This window comes from Aulonocara stuartgranti, assembly GCF_965226115.1.
Source record: "Aulonocara stuartgranti genome assembly, chromosome: 15".
In the NCBI taxonomy this organism is placed as follows: domain Eukaryota; kingdom Metazoa; phylum Chordata; class Actinopteri; order Cichliformes; family Cichlidae; genus Aulonocara; species Aulonocara stuartgranti.
This window is the reverse complement of record NC_138951.1, coordinates 30,556,279-30,577,401: the sequence shown is the minus strand read 5'-3', so window position 1 is coordinate 30,577,401 and position 21,123 is coordinate 30,556,279. Positions and strand designations below refer to the sequence as shown.

General features: G+C 38.7%; 3 protein-coding genes across 3 annotated transcripts in view; all 3 read right to left on the bottom strand.

The window, feature by feature from the left end:
* The window catches only part of LOC309689130 (putative ribonuclease ZC3H12D), a 184,528-nt gene that overhangs the window by 50,497 nt on the left and 112,908 nt on the right, over window positions 1–21,123 (bottom strand). The gene's annotated exons all lie outside the window — the stretch shown is intronic.
* On the bottom strand, window positions 2,568–11,437 carry katna1 (katanin p60 (ATPase containing) subunit A 1). The gene is made up of 11 exons (XM_082505562.1): window positions 11,255–11,437; window positions 9,453–9,618; window positions 9,228–9,367; window positions 7,268–7,463; window positions 6,919–7,034; window positions 6,607–6,712; window positions 6,371–6,529; window positions 5,895–6,021; window positions 5,665–5,799; window positions 5,017–5,143; window positions 2,568–3,317 (listed from the first exon to the last, which is right to left on the bottom strand). The coding sequence occupies exons 2-11, from the start codon at window positions 9,612–9,614 to the stop codon at window positions 3,119–3,121; spliced, it is 1,467 nt and encodes a 488-aa protein (XP_082361688.1). The 5' UTR covers window positions 9,615–9,618; window positions 11,255–11,437; the 3' UTR covers window positions 2,568–3,118.
* Window positions 15,231–20,226, bottom strand: srp9 (signal recognition particle 9). Its single transcript, XM_082504491.1, has 3 exons — window positions 20,011–20,226; window positions 19,797–19,865; window positions 15,231–15,943 (listed from the first exon to the last, which is right to left on the bottom strand). The coding sequence occupies exons 1-3, from the start codon at window positions 20,080–20,082 to the stop codon at window positions 15,824–15,826; spliced, it is 261 nt and encodes an 86-aa protein (XP_082360617.1). The 5' UTR covers window positions 20,083–20,226; the 3' UTR covers window positions 15,231–15,823.

The following is a 21,123-nucleotide window of genomic DNA, read 5'->3' as shown; positions in this document are numbered from 1 at the left end:
ATTTTTTTTTGGGGGGGGGGGGGGGGGGTGTTTAGAAATGACTGAAAGATTAATAGGCTCTGTTTTGAGTTTTGTTCAAAAAAGAATGACTTCATATAGGGAAAAATATATATCACATATGCAGGACACCTTAAACTAGTTTTTTAATTAAGCAGCAAGGCAGAACAAAGTCGGGGCTGTATCAAGACTCGAGGACTAAACCCCAATTCAACCAGACCCTGAACTGATCCAGAATTAAAACAGGACTACAACAGTTCAAAATCAGGACTACTTGGGATTTAACCAAGACAGAATCAGAACTAGATGATAGTAGCACTAAAAATCATCATAGACCTGCACTACACTTATGCTTTAATTCTACCAAACTACACTATTTAGATTGAGAAAAGTTTATAAAATTATTTGGCCTTGTTGTGCAAACAAGCCTGCATAACTTAATAAATGTAGAATTTGAAAAATTGCAAACCTAAAAAGAAACACTAGGTACGAGATACATGAGGACCTATGATACGGTGATACTGTAGGTAAACAACCATTTGACTAACATGTGTCTCACCTGCTCTTGTTCCATCTCTGTTCTGTCCTCATTCTCTCTCTCCCTCTTTGTGCTAATCAAATATACAGTTGAAACCAGATATTTATGTACTCTTCAGATCAAAACACAAACACTTTTTTAATTGTAACATCAAATCAGACTAAATGTTTATTTTTTTAGATTGATAAATATAAGAAACATATTTGTTAACTTTAAGAGTAAAGAGAGAAACTATCTGTATTTCTTAATTGTAAATGGCACCAAATTGTATTCAAACTTGAGCCACACTTATGGAGCTCCACAGTTCTTTTTCTGGTGTTTGGTTGACATCTCTTGATTTTCCCATTTCAAAGAAACAGGCTCTGTGTTTTGCCTTATATGCATCCACAGGTGTGCCACCAATTTACTCACATGGACTCTACTAACCCATCAGAAGCTTCTTCAGCTCAGAATGGAATCGTCTGGAGTTTTCTTATTAATTAACAATAAACTTAGTGTACATGTACTCCTAAATTTGATGAAAGTGATAAAAATAGACAGCTCTGTCTCTCTTTATTCTGACATTTAACTAATTCAAAAGATATTTCAATATTTATTTATCCAAAACAAAACAAGTTCACTCTAAATTGATGTTATACAGTAAAAAAATGTTGTGTTTTCCATAAAGTGTATGTAAATATCTGGTTTAAACTGTGAATATACTGCTGTGTATTGAAGTTCCTCTTGTTTTGCATAGAAATATACTGAACAACATACAAAGCATAATATATAAAATACTACCAGAGTTTTTTCTTTGAAAGACGCTCCTTATGTCCATTCTTGTATATCAGTACATTACTGAAACCGATTTATTTAGCCGTGGAGGGTAACAACTGAAAATATGAAATAAACACACATGTAAGCTGAGACTCTCTAAAGAAACAGCATTGTTGTTGTTCGGCTTTTCATTTTGCCATTTGTTGATTCACTTGAAGAGCGAGTAACATAATATGGGTCAAGTGATCAGTTTGATATCAATCTTTCGTGATACACCGTCATATTTACATTATTTGTACAGTACGAATGCTTTGCTTTGGTACCTGGTCAAACTTCAGTTCTCCTCTGTCTGCCTAGCTCCGTTTCTCCAACAGCGCAGCAGCTGCCCCGCCCCGCTTACTGCCTGAGCTCGGATCATACCAATATTAGGGGGATTTATGCACAGTCGTAAATTCCCACAGTGTGCACTATGTGCTTCGAATATTGTGTGTAGTTTTTCGCTTTATACAGTTGTCAGTCAGGCATCTAACTATGAAAAAAAAAATTACACTCCAAAAGACCCCGGGCTTCTGAAAAAACAACCCGGGCTTAAGCCCAGTAAGCCCGGGTTTCAGTCTATCCAACACCACCAGGCTGTACCTCAGACTGTGGAAGAGCTCAGTTCAGCAATCTGAAACACGCTGTCTTAAATTAGTCTCCCTCCCCACTCCCTTTAACCCAGCTACAGCTCATGGAGGTTTGAACAGCAGGTGGAGCCATAGCTGTGTGAGTGACAGACTCAGTCCAGATCAAAAGTTTAAGACAACTTGTAAAATGGCAAAACAAACAAACAACAAAAAAATCTTTTTTCTTTTTTTTTCTTTTGCGCCATGTGGTCCTAAACTTTTGATCAGCTGTAAAACAGCCTGTTTCAGTTTAAGCATTTTTTTCAATAAATTCCATGCTCAAAAAAATGTTTTGTCTCACTCTCATTTCTTCTTGTTGGAGGGTGAAGCTCTACCTGGAACCTTGTTAAGATCCAACCATGCAAAATATGATTTATTTATTTATTACCATTTTTCAAGTGGTCTTAAACTTTTGATCGGGACTCTATTAAGGACACCCCCTCTCAGTAACATACAGATCCAAGCATAAAAAACCTGAAACAGAGCTTGCAGGATACAGGGGAAGTTGGACAGGTTTGTTTTGGTTGCAATTAAATGTGTGAACTCATCTGTGTGTAGATTTTTTTAAGCAGATATAGTGAGCAATAAATAAACTTGCACGTATCGCAATATAGAAATGGCTTCTTAGTTTAATGTTTATAAGAAAAAGTGTTATAGATCCATACGGTTTAAAATAAAATCAAGTGAAAAGTGAAAAGAACAACAATAAAGGGAACAACATTTGATTGGCTGGTTCTGTATCCAACAGATACACCAGCACAAAGACAATAAAACGACACTGAGGATAAACTAATAATATAACATGTTTGGCCTTTTACTATTAGTGTATTTCAGGAAATGCCGACGTTTTGTCAGTTTTTCTAATAGCTATATCCGATTTGTCTAACATTTTGGCAACATGTTCAGGACCAGTCAACTAAAATGATTAAGTCCAAAAATGAATTGTATCAACAATCAGCTCCGAGTTGTTCTTCTTTCGACACTCACTGAGATGAAAAGGTTTGCATAGCAACAACATGTACAAGAGTTACCACTTTTCAAGTGCAATTACTTTTGTAATAAACCTGCCGGCTGATTCAGAAATGTACTTGCAGCTCGATACACCAGAGCTGACACATTTCTCCAAGAAAACCTTACACTAAGCTGCACACTTAAAGTTTCATCAGCAGGAGCCAAACTCTTCGATCCACTTTTCATACTTTTCCAGGTCAGCTGCAGAAACTGATTTGGACACTTTCCTCAGAGCGGACTCAAAGTCCTCCATGGTGGTGGGCATGTGCATCTCATCCCGGGAAATGTTGCGGATCTCCTCTGGAGTGAGGCCTTCGATCCTTCGCCTCATGGCCATCAGAGATGCGTCCCTACGCGACACACAACAACGATTTGTCAGATTTCACTTAATACTGTTCCTCACATACAAACCTTTAGGTGGGAATGTTAGGTTAAATTGAAACCAAACTCATGAATGTTTTCAGCGTGCATTATCATACTGCAAAATTGCACCCAGCTGTGGAGATTATTCTTGTTGCAGAGTCCCTTGCATCAGCATCTCTCTTAGTCCCCAAGAAAGTGTTATAAAGCAAGCAACACAGCCAAAGAGTACCGTAACAGTCCACTAATAACTAACATCAAACACATATGGCTACCAGCACAACAGACTTTAACACAAGCTCACAAAATGATGTGGTTTCACATAGGAATGTGCTAGCCAGTCTAGAACACAAGAAACCTAGAATTAGCGAGGAAGCAACAATTTGTCCACGTTAGCCGCTAATTTATTATTAGCTAACAAACAGGAGCTTCGTGAGCATCAGCAGAGTGATCACGATTCACTCTCTCTCCCTCTCTCATCTGGTTAGTGTTAGCAAAAACTAGTTTTACTGCTAACACGGACAAATTGCAAGACATCTTATGTAGCAAAGTACCATATTTTTCAGACCATAAGGCGCACCGGATTGTAAGGCGCACTGTCGATGAACGGGTCTGTTTTCATGCATAAGGTGCATTAAGCGATACAAAACAGGCAGATAAGTCAAACTACTCAATTTATTCTTCTTGCTTCCTCCATTCATTAACGTTGAATTCTCTGGCAGCTGCTCTATTCCCATGTTGTTGCAGTATATTAAGGACTAACCTCGTATCTTGGACTGATTATCTCAGTTGTTCTCCTGACTGAAGTTTAGTCCGTTTACAGCATCCTGCCATGCTATTGCATTTGTTAACTTTTATCAAGTGGAAAATAGTTAGTGTTCATCCTCCAGCTTCACTGTGTTTATGTTACGCTAACATAGCTGTATCGCTAGGGATCAAGTAGCACATCATTATATACCAGATAGTCCAACTTCAGTAACCCTACAAAAGTCACTCCTGTTTAGTTTTCTGTCTTCATTTATGTTGGAAGTGATAACAGAGCTGTACGTTTAAATTTTTTCAGAAATCTCTCAGTCATGGTATATCACGTTTAGGTGGAAACTAGCGAGCTAACTTCCTGCGAACTCCATTAAATTGACTAAATTCTATTTTCATGGATGCCTGGATGTTAAACTTAATTGTTACACCTGGTGAAGCAGCAACGCTGATCCTTTTATTAAAGATGAAAGAATTTAGACAGTTTTTAACTCTCAGTGATCCTGCAGTGTTCGTTTGACTCTGGGACCTGAAACAGACGGAGTTTTTGACCCTGGATTACTCCGCGAGGCTCCTGACTACGGCAGCCGTAATGCTCCAACAATCCATCAAGCGGTGCAGCTTCGTAGCTTACCAAAGTTGTACTAAAATGTTTTTTGACAGATTTTTGAGCGCAGTGTACCACATAAAATCGGTTCGAGGTCAGTAAGCACAACCAGAATTCATACATAAGCAAACCGGATTATTAGGCGCACTGTTGATTTTTCAGAAAATTCAAGGAGTTTAAGTGCACCTTATAGTGCAGAAAATATGGTACTGCAAATACCAAGACTACAGTTCATTTAACTACCAGGGCCATCAGTAAATATCAGCAGTTATCTGGAAGTTATGCGTAGTGTATTCTTGAAACTTCATTTTGAAATATGCCCTGACCTGCACACGTTAGTGATGTCAGCTCCTGAGTAACCCTCCATCTGCTCAGCAATCTTGTCCAAGTCCACGTCGCTGGCCAGCTCCAGCTCCCTCAGGTTAATCTTGAGCAGCTCCACTCGCCCCTTAGCTGCAAACAGAGGGCCAACAGCAACTAGAGCATGCTTTCTGTTTCAGTAAATGGTCATTTCATCAGCAATATTTACACGAAGACAGAAGGTCATCATTTACTCAGCATCGTTAGCAATTTAGCCCTCCTTGAGAATATTTATGTTGGGACTGTAATTCCATGTTGTACATTTCTAAATCAACATTTGTCAAGTTTAATTAACACAAAGCAGACACTGAACCAGGCAGCCTTCTGGCATGGTTATAAATGTTTCCATAGAACAGAAAGTAGCTTTAAAAAAAGCTGCATGTGCTGTCAGCTGTGTGCACTGTGCTTCAAATCAGTGGAATGTGAGGAATGTGGAGGCTGAGCAGCTGATGCTTGTCACCAAGTCGAGCAGTTATGATCCAATCTGTTATGATCTGTTATTAGTTATTGAAACATGCAACACTTTTCAGAGTTTAGAGTTGTTGGCAGTTTTCATTTTCAATAATTGCATTTCATTGCCAACAATGTGGAAATCAGTAAAACAACAATTGTACTTGAAGGAAGAGGAATGTAGATCCGCTTCTCCAGGCGCCTCCTCAGAGCCTCATCAATGTCCCATGGAAAGTTGGTTGCAGCCAGGACCATCACCATCTTTGATGGGTCGTCGTTCTCTGATGCTCCACCAACACCTGCGTAAAAACAACAACAAGAAGAGAAAAAAAACCTGCCTCCATCAAAAGGTAAATATATCTAGCATGAATGGAAATAGACAAAAGTTCTATACCATCCATTTGCACAAGTAGCTCTGCCTTTACTCTCCTGCTAGCTTCATGCTCCTCTGAGGTTCCTCTGCGGCTGCACATTGAGTCAATTTCATCAATGAAAATCGTGGTGGGAGCATAAAAACGTGCCTGTACGGGGACACATGCAATGACTCAGATCAAGGACAAAAAAAAAAGTGCATTATTTTTAATACTAAGAAATTGTTTAACTTTACACAAAGATTGTTATAATTGGTTCACAAAAATGGCTTAACTTAATATGAAAGCACGTTTTATTCAGTTAATGATTATTTATTAATGAGTGATGAATTCACTCTCAGAAATAAAGGTGTGTTAGGTGATTTCCATCCACTAGAGGGCTCCAAAACTAACTTACAGTCCTGAAAAATTAAAGGAAATACTACTACAGACAACAGAAACTAAGTTCAGAACATTCAAGCACACCAACAAACACAAAACTGACAAAAACTGAACTTACCATTTCAAAGAGAAGGCGAACTAGTTTCTCAGACTCTCCTCTGTACTTGGAGGTCAGAGTTGATGAGGAGACATTGAAGAATGTGGTTCTACATTCAGTAGCAACTGCTTTAGCCAGAAGTGTTTTCCCGGTGCCAGGAGGTCCCACCATAAGCACACCCTAAAGAAGAAAATAACATCTATGTAACAGGACGCATGTGATACAAGTGATGACACAAACTTGTGCTTGCACACTACCTTCCAGGGTCGTCTTATTCCTTTAAAAAACGCTGGCATCCACATCGGCAACACAACTGCTTCTTTCAGCAGTTTTTTTGCATCTTCCAAGTCTGCGATGTCATCCCTATAAAAACAGTTTAGACTGATGTCAGATGTGAAAACTCTCAGGGAGGCTGGTGTTCATGCCAAGAAAGATAGATAAACCTCTACAGGACAAAAAGGCCATTAAGTGAAGCCAAAGCAGACATACCAAAAACTACAGTTTGTCTAACGGAGGAAAGCTCAAAGACTACAGCTTAGTCATTCAAGGCATCTGAAACGTTCACCTACCATTTAATATTTGGATTTTGAGATATAATATCCCTCTCCAGAGCTTCCACGAGGTCTTTATCATATCCTGCCCCATCAAACCTCTTTGCTTCTTTCTCCTGGACATCTGATTTATTCTGAGAGGCAGACCATAAATAAGTAAATACAAATAAAATAACCCTTCCCAGTTCCTTGAACAAATCCCTCGGGGAAAAAAACCCAAACTGGAATGACAGGCTAGGTAGTGAGTAAACAGACCGCATGTGATACTGTTTGATCAGCAATACTTTGTGACTTTTTGTTATGTGGTATAATAGAGAAGGCTGTGACTATGTGTGCTGCAACTTGGAACCATCAACATATCGCTCACCTTATCGTCCTTTGCTTTGCCAGCAGCCTCCTTTGGTTCCTTCTTTTCTTTGCCCTTGGAAGGTCTGCTTCTGTCGCCGTTGGCCCCTCGGGGCAGGTGTCTCTGCTGGGCCTTCACAGCCACACTCAGGCGGTTGTTTGCAGGTTTGCTGTCTTTGTAGGGGTTGGTAGGACGTCTGACAGGACAGGGAGAATGTCTGTGAAGAAAACAGGGATAAGACTATCAACTGCAACCCCTTAATGTCAACAGGTGTTAAATCATTGAAACATTTACATTCTTTGTGAATCAGCTTTTGCCTTAGTGCTTGGAGCACAAACCAGACAGAACCGTATGATTGATCGTTTTTTTCCCCCCTTAAATATTACTGATCTGACACCACTCCGATTATTCTATCGGCCAATAGCCAACTAAAGAGCTTAATATCATAATCTTTCATTTAAAACTAGCAAGACCAGACCAAACTGCCACAGCACACAGTCAAAAAGCCAAAGGGGGGAAAAAAAAGGCTGAGACACAGTCCTGCATTTGAAGTTAATGCTACTCTTTTTTTTCCCCTCTAAACAAAAACAAACATTTATTTAACCAGGACGTAAAACTCGTGAGATCAAGCATCTCTTGTGAGAGTGTCCTCGGTGATGATGATAATAAGCTAGCATGTTTTTTTAAGCATCATCATTTGCACTAGAAGCCAGACTCTCAGTCCAATCTGCTTCTCATTTTGAGTCAAGGCAACCTCTGCGAATGAAAAAAGCCCCTAAATGCCAAAAACAGTCCCATTAAACAGCCAACGTTACAGTTTTTTGTTGGGCTTTTTTTTTGGCACAGACATGTTTACAGACTGTACAAAAACAGATTTGGTCTCTTTGCATAATTTTCCTCTTAAAAAACTAAAATCTGTATGGTGGGTGAAATGGTTAGAGGCAGCTGTAGCCAAATAAGACGGCGTCCTTTGTGGTATCTGCTATCAAAGACGTTTGTGCTTCAGTTTTGCTGAGTGAAATTCCAGTATTTTATAAGACAGCACTGATGTGCAGATATCTGTGTTACAAATATACAGTCTGCTAATTACCAGATAACTTAAAACTCACTTGAACTGGGTGGGTGGAGTGCTATTTATTGTGTATAGCATCGGTATAAATAAAATCACACAATATTAGAGAAAGAATCACAAGAATATGTAAAGGTTCTCAGTCATCTAGGTCATCGCAATCTAAGGAGCTTGGAAAGAAAGAGTCTGGACTTCTTTAAGCTTCTTAACAGAGAAGCTGATGAGATGAGAGGTGAAAAATCTTCAAGAAACTTAAAGAAGTCCAGACGCTTTTCTTTCCAAGCTTCTTAGACAACCATACAAATCACATGATCCTCTGTGAGTAGTAGTCAGAGATGGTGTGGTAGAATAACTTCCTTTTAACAGGAAGAGACCTCTGACAGAACCAAGCTTAAGGTGGAGTAGCTATCTGCCATAATCTGCTTGTGGCAGATAGCTGCTCTCATCCCAAAAAGGAAATTTCTGGCTTTGATAAAATAAATATATACATTTTTAAAAATTACTAATGTTGTTCAAAATGGAGCATGTGGCCAAAAATATGTTACAAGCATACAAGCAACATAATATAAACTATGTTGCAAAAGTTAAAAAAAATAAAAAGGTGAATTTTTCAAGAAGTGCATCTCTGACAGTTAAAAATACACAGTTTGAGGTTTACCAGCCATCTTTCTGGAGGGCAGAGCAGGAACAAATCAAGCTCACAGAGGCTTACAGAGGTTCACTGATCTCAATCATATGACTACATCATGACTATTGTTCTTGGCTTATTCAACAATTGCAGTTCAGAAAACTGCAGAATTGCACCAGAAGCAGATATGTGTTCACGAAGCATCGGAATTTGTAGCATATGAAATTTCCTAAGCAACGAATAAGCAGAAAATAATACGTGTATGTAAATAGCCAGTGCAGTACCTCTGTTCCACATGCAAAGGTCTCATTTCAAAATCATCATGGTTACTGGGTTTAACAGGAGCTGTGTCCAACTGAAAGTTCCCCAGAGTTGACATTATGTCCTGAACTTGTTGATTCTCTTCGATGATTTCCTGCCACAGCTGAGAAACAACCACAGGTGCATGCATAAGAAAAATTGGTACCGGCTCCTCATATGATCAGATAAAAGATCAGCACTACATTTACCTGCTGCCACCTCTGCTGGAAACTGCTGTCTCGCAACGTGTACACATATTTTTTGATTTGTTCAAGCAGCCCATGATAGAGAACACTGGCTGAGCTGTAGTTTCCCAGCAAGGCATATTCACGAGCCAGTTTCAGATTCTCACTAATTTCCCGTAGACTCATACCGCTGTGGAAACAGACAACAGGTTCACAAAAACTTATAACGCTGACTGGTCAAAATGGGCATGCTGCTGACAGTGAAATAAGGAGTGTTGAATAACTACAGCGCAGACAGAGATTGAAGTTTTAAAAATCTTACCAAAAAACAAAAAGCTTGCATTCACCTGGTGTAATCAGTAGAACATTTTCTCAGGACCATTTGAGGAACTACCCGTGTTCCTACTAGAAATGCAGGCAGTTTCTACATCAAGTACCATTTTTCTAACAAGGTCTAGTTTCCTGCCATTGTAAAAAATAAATTTAAATATTCAATTCAATTTTGTTTATATAGTGTCAAGTCCTAACAGCAATCACCTCAAGGTAAAGACCCTAACAAAAATACAGAGAAACCTCAACATTCAGAGGACCGCCTTATGAGCAAGCACTTGGTGACAACGGGAGGTAAAAACTCCCTTTTAACAGAAAGAAACCTCCTGTAGGCCCAAGCAGGGGCAGTAATCTATTGAAAGTAGTTGGGGGTGATGGATAAGGAGGTAAGACAAAAGACACAGTGTGAAAACGAGTCAGAGATTAATTAAATGCAAACTAATGTATAAACAGACAGTGAAAAGAGGAGACAGGTGCCCTGTTGTGCTTCAACACAAAAACATGAAGCTACTGTAAAACTAACAAATTGTAAAGATCCACTGGTTTTAGTATTACTGCTTTCTTCTTTACTTTTTGCCTTAAATTCTTTTTTCTGGTTATTCTTTGTTCTGATACAGACTGAGGTTTGATTTACTCCCTGAAAAATAAAATTTTTGTTTTTCCCAAAGGGCCAGAAATAGCAGGACATAGAATGGAATAATGTCACGCAGACTTATTACCCGAACCACTGTTCATGCGGACTGAAGTGCTCATTTTGAGCCTGGAAAACACTACAGTGACCTTTTTGAAGTGGCATATTACAAGCCATAAGGTCTCTATTACGTACTAGAATCATTACACTTGTTAAACAGATATTTTATATGCATTTGCATTTTTTACTATCCAGATTATCTGGACATAAATACCTAAACTTTAATAGCTGGCCTTAAAATACCATCTTGGTGCTAGTTCCATTGTCAGATGGCCCGGGCACAACACCTATGTTGTATACAATCTATGAAAAATACCCAAGAACATATGTAGTGCCATCTGGACACTGCTTTATATAAGAGTGATACTATATTTACGACACGTGCACAGTTTAAAACATGTTGTCACATTCAGCGAAACATACGTAGTTGACAAGTGTGACTAGCACCTCTCAGCTGAAGTTGTTTCTCCACAGATTAGACGGAGCCTCGCCCAACTATAATCTGTTAAAGGCAAAATGCGACACTCAAGTCCACACGTACAAGATGCTAACGTTTCAAAGATGAGAAGAACAGCTCCTTTGTTCGTAGGAACCTTAATGTTAGGCAAGATAACTAAACTAAACGCTAGTGTACGTTTGTACGCGGTAGTGGTGACGTTAACGACAACCGACGCATCCTTAAGTTTGAATTTCAAGCCGGCTGGCTGGCTTCTCTCACTCTGGTTCAAACTGTAAACGCATCGTCTTCGCAAAACTTGATGAACACAGTTGCTGAAACGACACTGAAACAGCTTTTGACACAAACCTGGTGTAAGTCGCATTTATGCTCAACTTTTCCTAAATGTGGCCGTGGTTCAGAGAAAGGCTGCTCACAGAATCCATCGGACTGGGAAAATAACTACACGATCTGGGGACATTTGTAGTCCAATTCATGACGGAAGTTTGTCACAGCGCACGTTGCGTATGCAAACCAGCTAGGGGCGAAAAGTTTTGAACTTCCGTTTTCGACCTTCAAAATTAAAACGTCAAACGTTATATGGACGTAAAAGCACAAAAAACTAAACGTAGAGTTTCCTGAAAAAACAATAACGTCACTACGACTACAGTGAATTACTCGCCCTAACTCGGTCATCTTAAGTAAGGCAAAGTTTGCATATTTTTTTAAAAAGTTCCTTCTGACGAAAGGCAGCCATCAGTTATCTATTAACATAAAACATTTCTGAATATTCCTGCTGTATTTTTTAAGTTCACTCTTTAGGGGAGCAGTGGTTGGCACTGTTGCCTCAGAGCAAGAAGATCCTGGATTTGAATCTGCTAACCTGGAGTCTATCTGTGCAGATGTGAGTAGCTGGGCTCTCTCTGTGCGTTCCTCTTCTTCCCAAAGGAATGTGACTCTAATTTGTGAATATGAGTGTGTATAGTTGTCTTTCTTTGTGTCAACCTGGTGACAGACGTGAAACCTGTGCCCTGTTGTTGCCCAATGACACCTGGGTTGGACTCTTGCCACCTTGAATTGAATATGTTGGATTGTGTGTCCACAGGTGTTTGTACTTTGCGTCGTAATAAAATGACGGTAAAAGGCTCCGCCCACTTCCTATCCATGTCTTACCATGCAACGACTCTGTGAATGGACTGGAGAAGTGTAGTGGTAGAGTCCTCCGTCAGGAATGAGATATGTGTGTCGACTTTTTATTCTCCCTTAAAATGATTATGCCATAACGCTGCACAGAGCAGCTCTGCTAACAGAATACGCAGAAGAAAAATGGACGGACCTTTAATAAAGATCTTCATATTTTGGGCGAGCACGTGTACTTATACCAGGGTTTTAATAGTTTTGCAATTTTCATTAGTTTTTATTTTTATTTAGTTTTGACTTCAGATTTTCAATTTTATATCAGTTTTAATTCGTTTTTACCAATTGTTTGCTAGTTTAGTTTAGTTTTTATTTTTTTGAAAATCCTTAGTTTCAGTTTAGTTTTGATTAGTTTCAGTTATAGTTTTAGTTGTGTTTGCAAAAATTAAGTGTAACAAAATCCCAGTTTCGTCATATCAGTCATTCTCTTCTGCTTATTTTTTGGGTATGTTGCTATTCCAGCTACCATACCCTGCACCCTACACAGGTCGCCTATCTGTCGCAGGGCTAACACGCAGAGACAGACAACTCACATTTCCACCTATGGGTTCTTTAAATAAATACATACAGGCAGACAAACAACCATTGATACCAGGCAACTATCCATCCATTCGCTTCCGCTTATCCTTTTCAGGGTCGCGGGGAGCGCTGGAGCCTATCCCAGCTGTCATAGGGCAAGAGGCGGGGTACACCCTGGACAGGTCGCCAGTCTGTCGCAGGGCCAACACACAGGAACAGACAACCATTCGCATTCACTCGCACATTCACACATAGTGGCAATTTGGATTATCCAATTAACCTATCCCCACAAGTTGCATGTCTTTGGACGGTGGGAGGAAGCCGGAGTACCCAGAGGGAACCCACGCAAACACGGGGAGAACATGCAAACTCCACACAGAAAGACCCCGGCCTGATGGTGGAATTGAACTCAGGACCTTCTTGCTGTGCGGCAACAGTGCTAACCACCGTGCCATGCTGCCCTTACCAGGCAACTATAAAATGTATATCTTGGCCCCAATGAGACTATTAACTCTTGCAGCACCGGGTGTTCGTAATTTTGGTTCAAGTGAATTGATAAACTTTTTGAAGGCAATTGACTCAGAGTTATGTAGATATCCCCGTCCTGTTGTCTCAGGATGCATCACGCTGCCTTGCCTGGGGTTAGCTTCTGTTTTCTGGCTTCTGTTTCTGGGGATGAGGGTTGAGTGTGCTCCCTTACCTTCTCAAGGTAAGGGAGCTCAAGCCTTCTTGTGTGAGCTTTTCAAGTGCACTTTAAGGTTTGTGGGATTTTTTTTCCCTTTAGAAATGTCCCTCATAATTTGTCTCTTTCCACTACAAGACACTTGCTTTATCCAAAACACAGTCATATTCAAAGTAATCCCAAATTGGACTCTGGCGCTATCTCCCGACATGATTCTGCGCGTGGACGGAGCAGCAACACAGACGACTCGACTAACGTACTGCTACCTGCTGGCATAATGAGACGGCAAGAAAAAAATCTGGAAACTAAACTTCATTTTCACCCTTGACTATTGTATGACACGCACACATCAATGAAAACTAAACACATTTTTGCTATAAATTCAGTTAATTTTAGTTAGTTTTCCTTTTTTTTGTTTTTATTTTTTATTTCAGTTAACGAAAATGTTTTTTTACTTCTAGTTTTCGTTAACGATAATAACCTTGGATTAAACTATGATAAACTTAACTTTCAGCATTTGTATTACTGATGAAAATGTTGACAGGGAAGACCCAAATACACATGTTTGTAGTTAGTTAGAAAAAAAGGCACTTTGACTACAACTGAAAAATGAATGAATATTCCTGAATATTTACAAGAAGACAACTCAGTAGCAGGGAGCCAGCAAAGAAAAGAACAATAGGTACAGAGATACTGAAAAATAAATTACAATCAATTCACGATTTACAGATCAAAGTTGATCTATGAAGGAACAAAACACATGTAGTTTGTTTTTTATGTGGAGAACGTCATCCCGCATGACTGATTTATTGGTGGCTTAGGCTGTTGGACATTTGCACCTTAGAGAGCTCAAGGAGCTCAGTGACACCCTAATCCAGATCTGGAAAAAGATCCCCAGGACACCATCCACTGTTACATTAGGAGCATTCTCCAACAACATCATCCCCAGTGCCACTCATGGGGGAGAGCACATCATGTTTGAGACCGTTCTGCAGCTGCCATCCTACCTCAGAGCCGGGGTCTGTACAAGGAAGAAGGTTCAGCATATCCACGACATCTTTCCAGCTGCTCATTTCACAAAACTATAATTTTAGAAACCAACATATTATCAAATATCATAGTTTCTATTTTGTCTTTCAACAAGAGGTTTGTATACTCCTGTTTTCCTTCATGTGCAGCTTTGCTTATTCTCTTTGGACTTGCCCCCAGGCTCCTTATTTCTATTGTTTGGATTTTGTGAATGTACTGGTAATTTCAACAATTAAAGGCTCACTTTGAAGTCATCCTTGCGTTTGTGTGCCTGCATTAAACACTCACTCCAGCTTTAAATATGACACAAACAGAAATGTTTATTTTTGCTTCTGTAATACCTTTTTCATATTGATCACTATGAATGAAAAAGTAAAAACAAGAACTTGAAAAATAATTGGACCAAGAATAAAAAAGTTACATAATTCACAAAGGGTTTTTTTTTTTCCTGGGAAAAACTTGGTTAATTAAAACAAACATAACTTTTTCAGCTTCACTGAAATACACAGAAGGCCGATAAATGATCCATGTCCATCTGAGGACAGGATGTTGCTGTGGTGCAGGAGTAAGAGTACCTGAGTACATGAACAACAGGAAGACCGACACACAGGTGATCGTTTAAATTAGTAAGCCCTTTTTAATTCAGTTTGCTTTGCTATATAATATTGCTTAAATTTGTTTTTCTAAATCAGCATCTATATTATATGTTTATTTACTTTGACTTATGACTAAGCTACATAAAACTGTACTTTTTGATTTTGTTGCATTTGAGTTATTTTAACTGCTAGGGCTAAATAAAGGACGTGTTATCTCATTAATTCAAACCCAATGTCATATAAGCTGTCTCGCATAATAACGTTGACGTATGACAGTTGAACACAATATAATCCATAACGAGATGAATAAAAGATATATTGCTGACTGGGGTAAACAACCATTTATTGAACATGTCAGTGTGGAAACACTGGGTTTTCTCCACACCCTTGCTGGGAAATCAGAAAGCTCTGCTTCATTCATGTGGCACAATGAGGGGGGACAAAAATCAAAGTAAACTGCGCTTAAACTGAATCTGACATAGCTAGAAAGATGAGAAAAAAAAAGACAAGTTATCTTCATTGCCCATCTTTTTCTTCCCCTTCAAAACTAAAAATTTATGGAAATGTCTTTAAAGAATTCAAGGTGCCAAAGCTGCTTACACAGCAGCTAATGTTGTTCCACCCCTACACGGATCTTACATTTAACTTACACCATTAGGGATGTGATCATGCCTGTAAAGGAAAGGTGGACAGTTAAACTTAAAAAAAAAAAAAAAAAAAAATCCTGAAAATATATACAGTATATATCTATAGCTTCTCTGGCAGCATTAAACCAGTGTAAGCAGCCAGATCCAGCTCCCCACATTCCCGTTTTACAGACTCGTCCCACTCTGATGTTTCTATTCTCTCAGCAGCACCACCATGTCCTCTGAACTCAGTCCGAGAGCTCCAAAACTTTAGCTCTTCAAGAGCATTTTAGTCCGTCTCCATGGCACCACTGTGCGTCTCCTTGGACACCATGAGTCTCATCAGCTTCCCATGGAGCTTTTCAATCTTCTTCACGTCCTGGGCCTGGTCTGTCTTGTATTGTAAACACTGTAAAGATGGAGAAGACACCAAATGAAGGCAGTTACAGCATGAAAACTACAGGTTTTTACGGTTTTATAGTAGTGATTAAGTAGTCACCTAAATGATAGAGTTACATTGTTGCTTTCTTTTGGTGGTGCACACCTTTTTGTAAATCAATAATTGCTTGATACAGAGTTACATTATTTTGGCATGTGTACACGGTTCTACACTCAATGCCTTTTTAAAATAAATCTTACTATAATTATGTGACAAGAACACAATCAGCATCTTCTTAGCTCATGGATGAAATCCAAACTTCAATTAGACTGTAACTGGTCACAGAAGTCATTGTTATGCTTTGTAGCCTTGTGTAGCAGCACCACAGCTCTCCACTTGAGCAAGACCCACCATCAACAACAATATTCCAACACATTGGAGCTGGGGTTGGGTTTACAACCATGAGAGGTGAGCCTTAAGAGAGCTCAGCAACATCCAGGAACACCACACCACCACAACTAATTAAGCCAGCACCAAGTACCCAGGGAAGACCCGCACAGACACAGGGAGAACATGCAATCTCCACAGAGAATGAACCTAGCCAGGATTCAAACCAGGGACATTTTTGCTGTAAAGTTACAGTGAAAACAACCAATTCAGGTCCCTGGCTGGTCAACCGGTGCATCTCTAGAAAACATCAACCAAACAACACGCACTATGACACAGCTGTGCTTGATGTGTTGGTTACCAAACAGCCCCACTTATATTCTCATATGAATAATACTAGACTCAAAGCAGTCTTCACCATGTATCACAACCCAAAAATTAAAGATATTAATTCCAGTCCAAAGATCCATTAATTACTTTATACAAACTGTATGCGATGATTTACAAAGGGTCATTCCAATTTCAATACAAATTTCATGGCCCAAGTAAAGGCTTGTCTAGCCACTTTCAAGTCATTTGTTTCCACAGGCAATAATAAAATATGGCTCTCTCAAAACTTTATCTCAAAAGGATAAAAGCCTGAAATTTTCACTTGTTTTTCTTTACACAGAGCTGAATCAGGACCTGTAATTTGTGACTGAAATATATAAAAACAAATGCCAGTACTGGCTAGTTGAAAACTATAAGCAGTCCTGTAAAGTACCATATATGAGCACACATTAATAATAATACAAAATAAATACATAAATAAAAACCTTCACATTGAGAAGTACTTATAACTGAAATCATTATTTTGTTAAATATATGCATATCCTTCATTTTTCAAGACCCACGTTGTAAGCAGCATGGTCAAGAAGCACTCTCATATTTCAGATTATGCTATCTATCTATGCGCACACACACAAACTTTTGCAGCGTTCATTCATGCAGTCAGTATATCGAATGCCTGTGGCAGTTGTGGCATTAAGATTAGGGCTGGGTTATACTTATACATCAGACTGCAAGTTATGCCATGTCGACATGGCAACTTGGCTTTGCAAGACTACTTATGTGGAATAACTTACTAAGCCATTTTTCGTAACTTTTAATTGTTTTGCTATATTTACTTTTCAAGATCAATTCTACCTGCCACTTTGAGACTTATCGCCCTGAAGAAGTCTTGTAATTAAGATTACATTTAAAACTCCTACTGGCAAGCAGGGATCAGGAAATTACAAGTTAAAAAGTATTCTACGTGTTTTATTTTGTATTATTGTGAAATACAGCTAGACACCACTCACAAGCTGCTGCTCAGTGGCTTTTGCCATGTGATATTTGTATTATTAGTGTGTGCTAAAATATGGCACTTTAAGTGCTTAATTTATTCATTTTTTATAACCAATGCACTTATAAAAATTTTTTTTTTTTTTTAAATATATATATATATATATATATATATATATATATATATATATGGGGTGCAACGATACACAAAATTCACAGTTCGATGTTTTTTTCCATACAAAAAAATGTTCATAGGCATGAAAAACAATTTGTCATTTCTTAAAATTATAAATATATATTTTAACTCAAAAGTACAGTTTTTAAATTTAATGTTGCTGAAACAACAAAGTAATAAAAAAAAATACATCTCTCTGATCGACAAATCACTCATCTTTGGAAAAGAGAGTTTATTACAGAGAAATGTCTCTTTCCAAAATAAAAGCTATACTATACGCTTCTTCTGGGCTATATTCTCAGCAGCATATTAAACATATCAGGTCCCCATAAGGAGAATCATGTGCTAATGGCTGTCTAAATGACTCGGGTAAAGTTAGTAGCATGCTTGCTTGTTGTTTTTGTCTGCTTCCACTTGTCTTTGCACTAGGATGATGTCGACGTAAATGTGCAGTCATATTCGTTGTGTTCCCACTAGTGCTGTCAGCGTTAATCTCGTTGAAATGACGTTAACGGCACAACACGGCAAATATCCGTTAACGAGCTACCGCGGATCGCCTCGTGCGTGGGGCTGGACGGCGTCAACACGTTAACGAGCTAACTGCGCTAACGCACTAGTTCCCACCAATGTAATAGAGCATTGCGTGGCACATCCAACATACTGTTTTACTTTTGTCCATGACGCGCTTACCTTCAGGGTCATACGTCACATGAAAACCAAAATAGTTCCAAACGCCTGATCTGAATGAGGGTGGGGGAGGTTCAATTTGCCATGTTGCAAGGAGAGCTTAACTTCTGTCTGCTAGCTTGCCCTGCGCTCAGTGAATCTGCGTTCGACTACTCCGCCTAGGCTGCACTGTCGAGCACAGATCCACTGAGCGCTCAACACAGACAGCATAGTCAGAAGGAAAGTTGATAAAATAGATTAAAAATTTTGTATTGTTCGATACATATGCGTACCGAACCGAAAGCACTGTATCGAACGGTTCAATATCAATACGAGTATCGTTGCACCCCTAATATATATTATAATATAATATAACATAAATATATATATGTGTGTGTGTGTGTCCTAAAGTACAGAGTATGTTTCAATCCTGTACTAAGAAATATCAAAATGAAAATTTCCAGCTTTTATCTTTAATAGTTTTAATAGTTTGAGATGTTCATGTTCAAACATTGAAATTTGAGGCAAAGCGCACAAACATGCTAGATGGAGATGTTGAGCAGAAGGCTCACAATGATTTGAGACTGAATTAATCATATGCCATTACCTCACTTAAAGAAAAAGTGGACAAAGTGGCATGATAATCTACATACTGTCATTTTCTCCTGTGCCTAAGAACCATTTAAGCCTCTTTACCCTGATTTTATATGAATTTATGGATAAATGATTTTAAAACGAAATTAAATCTAAGAACTTTCTTAGCATTTTGACAATGGGATCTACTCCAAGTATTAAGAAAGTTTGTGAATATAGGGCTAGATGCCAATATTATAAATCTGTAGTCTTCTCTAAAGATGAGTTTACCCACCAACCTTCCAAAAGAATTCATAGAAGTGAAGAATTTGGGATATCTGGAATATAATGCAGCCAGGTCATTAGACATTGGGTATCACTGTCAAGTAAGCCTAATATTTCTACCATAAAATGAACACGGAAAAATCCAGCGCAACACAGGAAGAAGAAAAACAGCTAAAATGGTGTATCCCCCTCCCACTGCTCACACTTTATTACACAACAAAACGTAAAATATTACAGGAGCTTTATTAAACAAAAAAAGAAAAAAAAAACTCGCAGCTGCTAGCCTGCTTGTGTTACTCTGCTACACGTTACGATTTAGCCTCACACAAACTAGTACCAGCAGACTCAGAAAACAAAGAGAGAAGTTTCTGGCTGCTCGTCCAAAAAACAAGTTTTAAGAGCTTTCTCAAGAGAACCTCTCATATTTCACTGGCTGGTACAAACAATTCCACGTTTTTTCCTCGGTGTACTTACCACAGCATTGTCAGTCACTTTAATGCACAGGTTTCCGTCGCAGTGTCTGTATTTTAGAACCACTCTGACCTGAAAAAAAGAAATAACATAACAAAAATGTTCAGAATTTAACATGAAAAAATATCGAACCACCAGTCAGCACAGTCACGTCGCTAACGTGCCATTTAGCTAACAGGCTATCCAGTATGGTACTTATTAAATAAAGCGTTATTACCTTCATTGGGTCTGTCAGATACAGTTTTTCTGCTGCACGGGCGAACTCCTCCCACGTCTGATAGTAAGGCATTGTTTTCACAAATACAATACTAACAAAAGCAGAAAACAAGTTTGAATCGGATGTTCGCGTTTGCTAACTTCGGAACACCACATCAGCAGCAACGTGAGTACAACCAATCAGACCGAAGAGACCACGGCGCGAACCCATATCCGGTGTGCGCATTCAAAATAAAAGCACAAGACTTGAACTTACTGAAAAATCACAAAAAAAGGTAAGAGTACCGTAAATCGAGCAGTGCTCCCTTACAAGCTATTAAAAGAGACGACGAACTGAAACACTGACTTGATAAAAATCCTAGACCTGATTAGACCTTTGATCTTTTAAGCCTGAAACTCTGATTGGGACCTGGCATTTTTGTTTGTTTGTTTTCTTTGGGAGGGGGGGGGGGGGTCTCTGTATGTTTGTTTGATCGTGTCATTTCATTCATCTGAAGGTGGCAAAATTCCCTCTGAATAAATAAGGGCCTTCAAAAAAATTATGTGCTGTGAACACAGGCCATAGAAAAGAAAAATCCAACACTGAGGGAAATCAATGTCACTAATGGAGCAGAGAGAAAATAAAATAATGTAGACTAATAGAAATCATCTAACGCCTAACTCTTGTGTCTTGGGGTGAATTTAGTCAGAAAGATATGATTATATATGTATAAACAGCACTAGCAATGAAATATTACAAAGTTTTAAAACATTTACATTTAATTTAAGCCTTCAAAATTAATGTTTCATCAAGATACGGCCACATGATATAGGCTGACCTGAAATGCAAGATGAATAAATTGATATAACATACTTCCTCAATGAGCCTTTTTTAAACAGTGGTTTAAAAAGATTAAGTTAAAAGAAAACACATAACAAATAGCTTATTTAAGCAGAATGGTATAAAAGGCAATAAGAGGCAGACACGTTTGTTGATAAGGCACAAACCTGAAATTTCATTAAATGCAATCAAATAAAATCAGCATACACTTAAATTTTTGAAAACTTAAGTAATAACATAACACATGACAAAGTAAATAGATATTTCGAATTCAACAAAGCAAAAGTAAGCAGT

What these genes read in the sequence shown, in the direction of transcription:
- srp9 (XM_082504491.1), bottom strand. Translation starts at nt 20,082, where the DNA reads ATGCCTTACTATCAGACGTGGGAGGAGTTCGCCCGTGCAGCAGAAAAA. An exon ending in ATCTGACAGACCCAATGAAG is followed by an intron (nt 19,866 to 20,010) that starts GTAATAACGCTT and finishes TCTTTTTTTCAG; the next exon opens with GTCAGAGTGGTTCTAAAATA. An exon ending in AAGTGACTGACAATGCTGTG is followed by an intron (nt 15,944 to 19,796) that starts GTAAGTACACCG and finishes CCATCTTTACAG; the next exon opens with TGTTTACAATACAAGACAGA.
- katna1 (XM_082505562.1), bottom strand. Translation starts at nt 9,614, where the DNA reads ATGAGTCTACGGGAAATTAGTGAGAATCTGAAACTGGCTCGTGAATAT. An exon ending in CCTTTGCATGTGGAACAGAG is followed by an intron (nt 7,464 to 9,227) that starts GTACTGCACTGG and finishes TTTTCTTCACAG; the next exon opens with ACATTCTCCCTGTCCTGTCA. An exon ending in GACATCACTAACGTGTGCAG is followed by an intron (nt 3,318 to 5,016) that starts GTCAGGGCATAT and finishes TGTGTCGCGTAG; the next exon opens with GGACGCATCTCTGATGGCCA.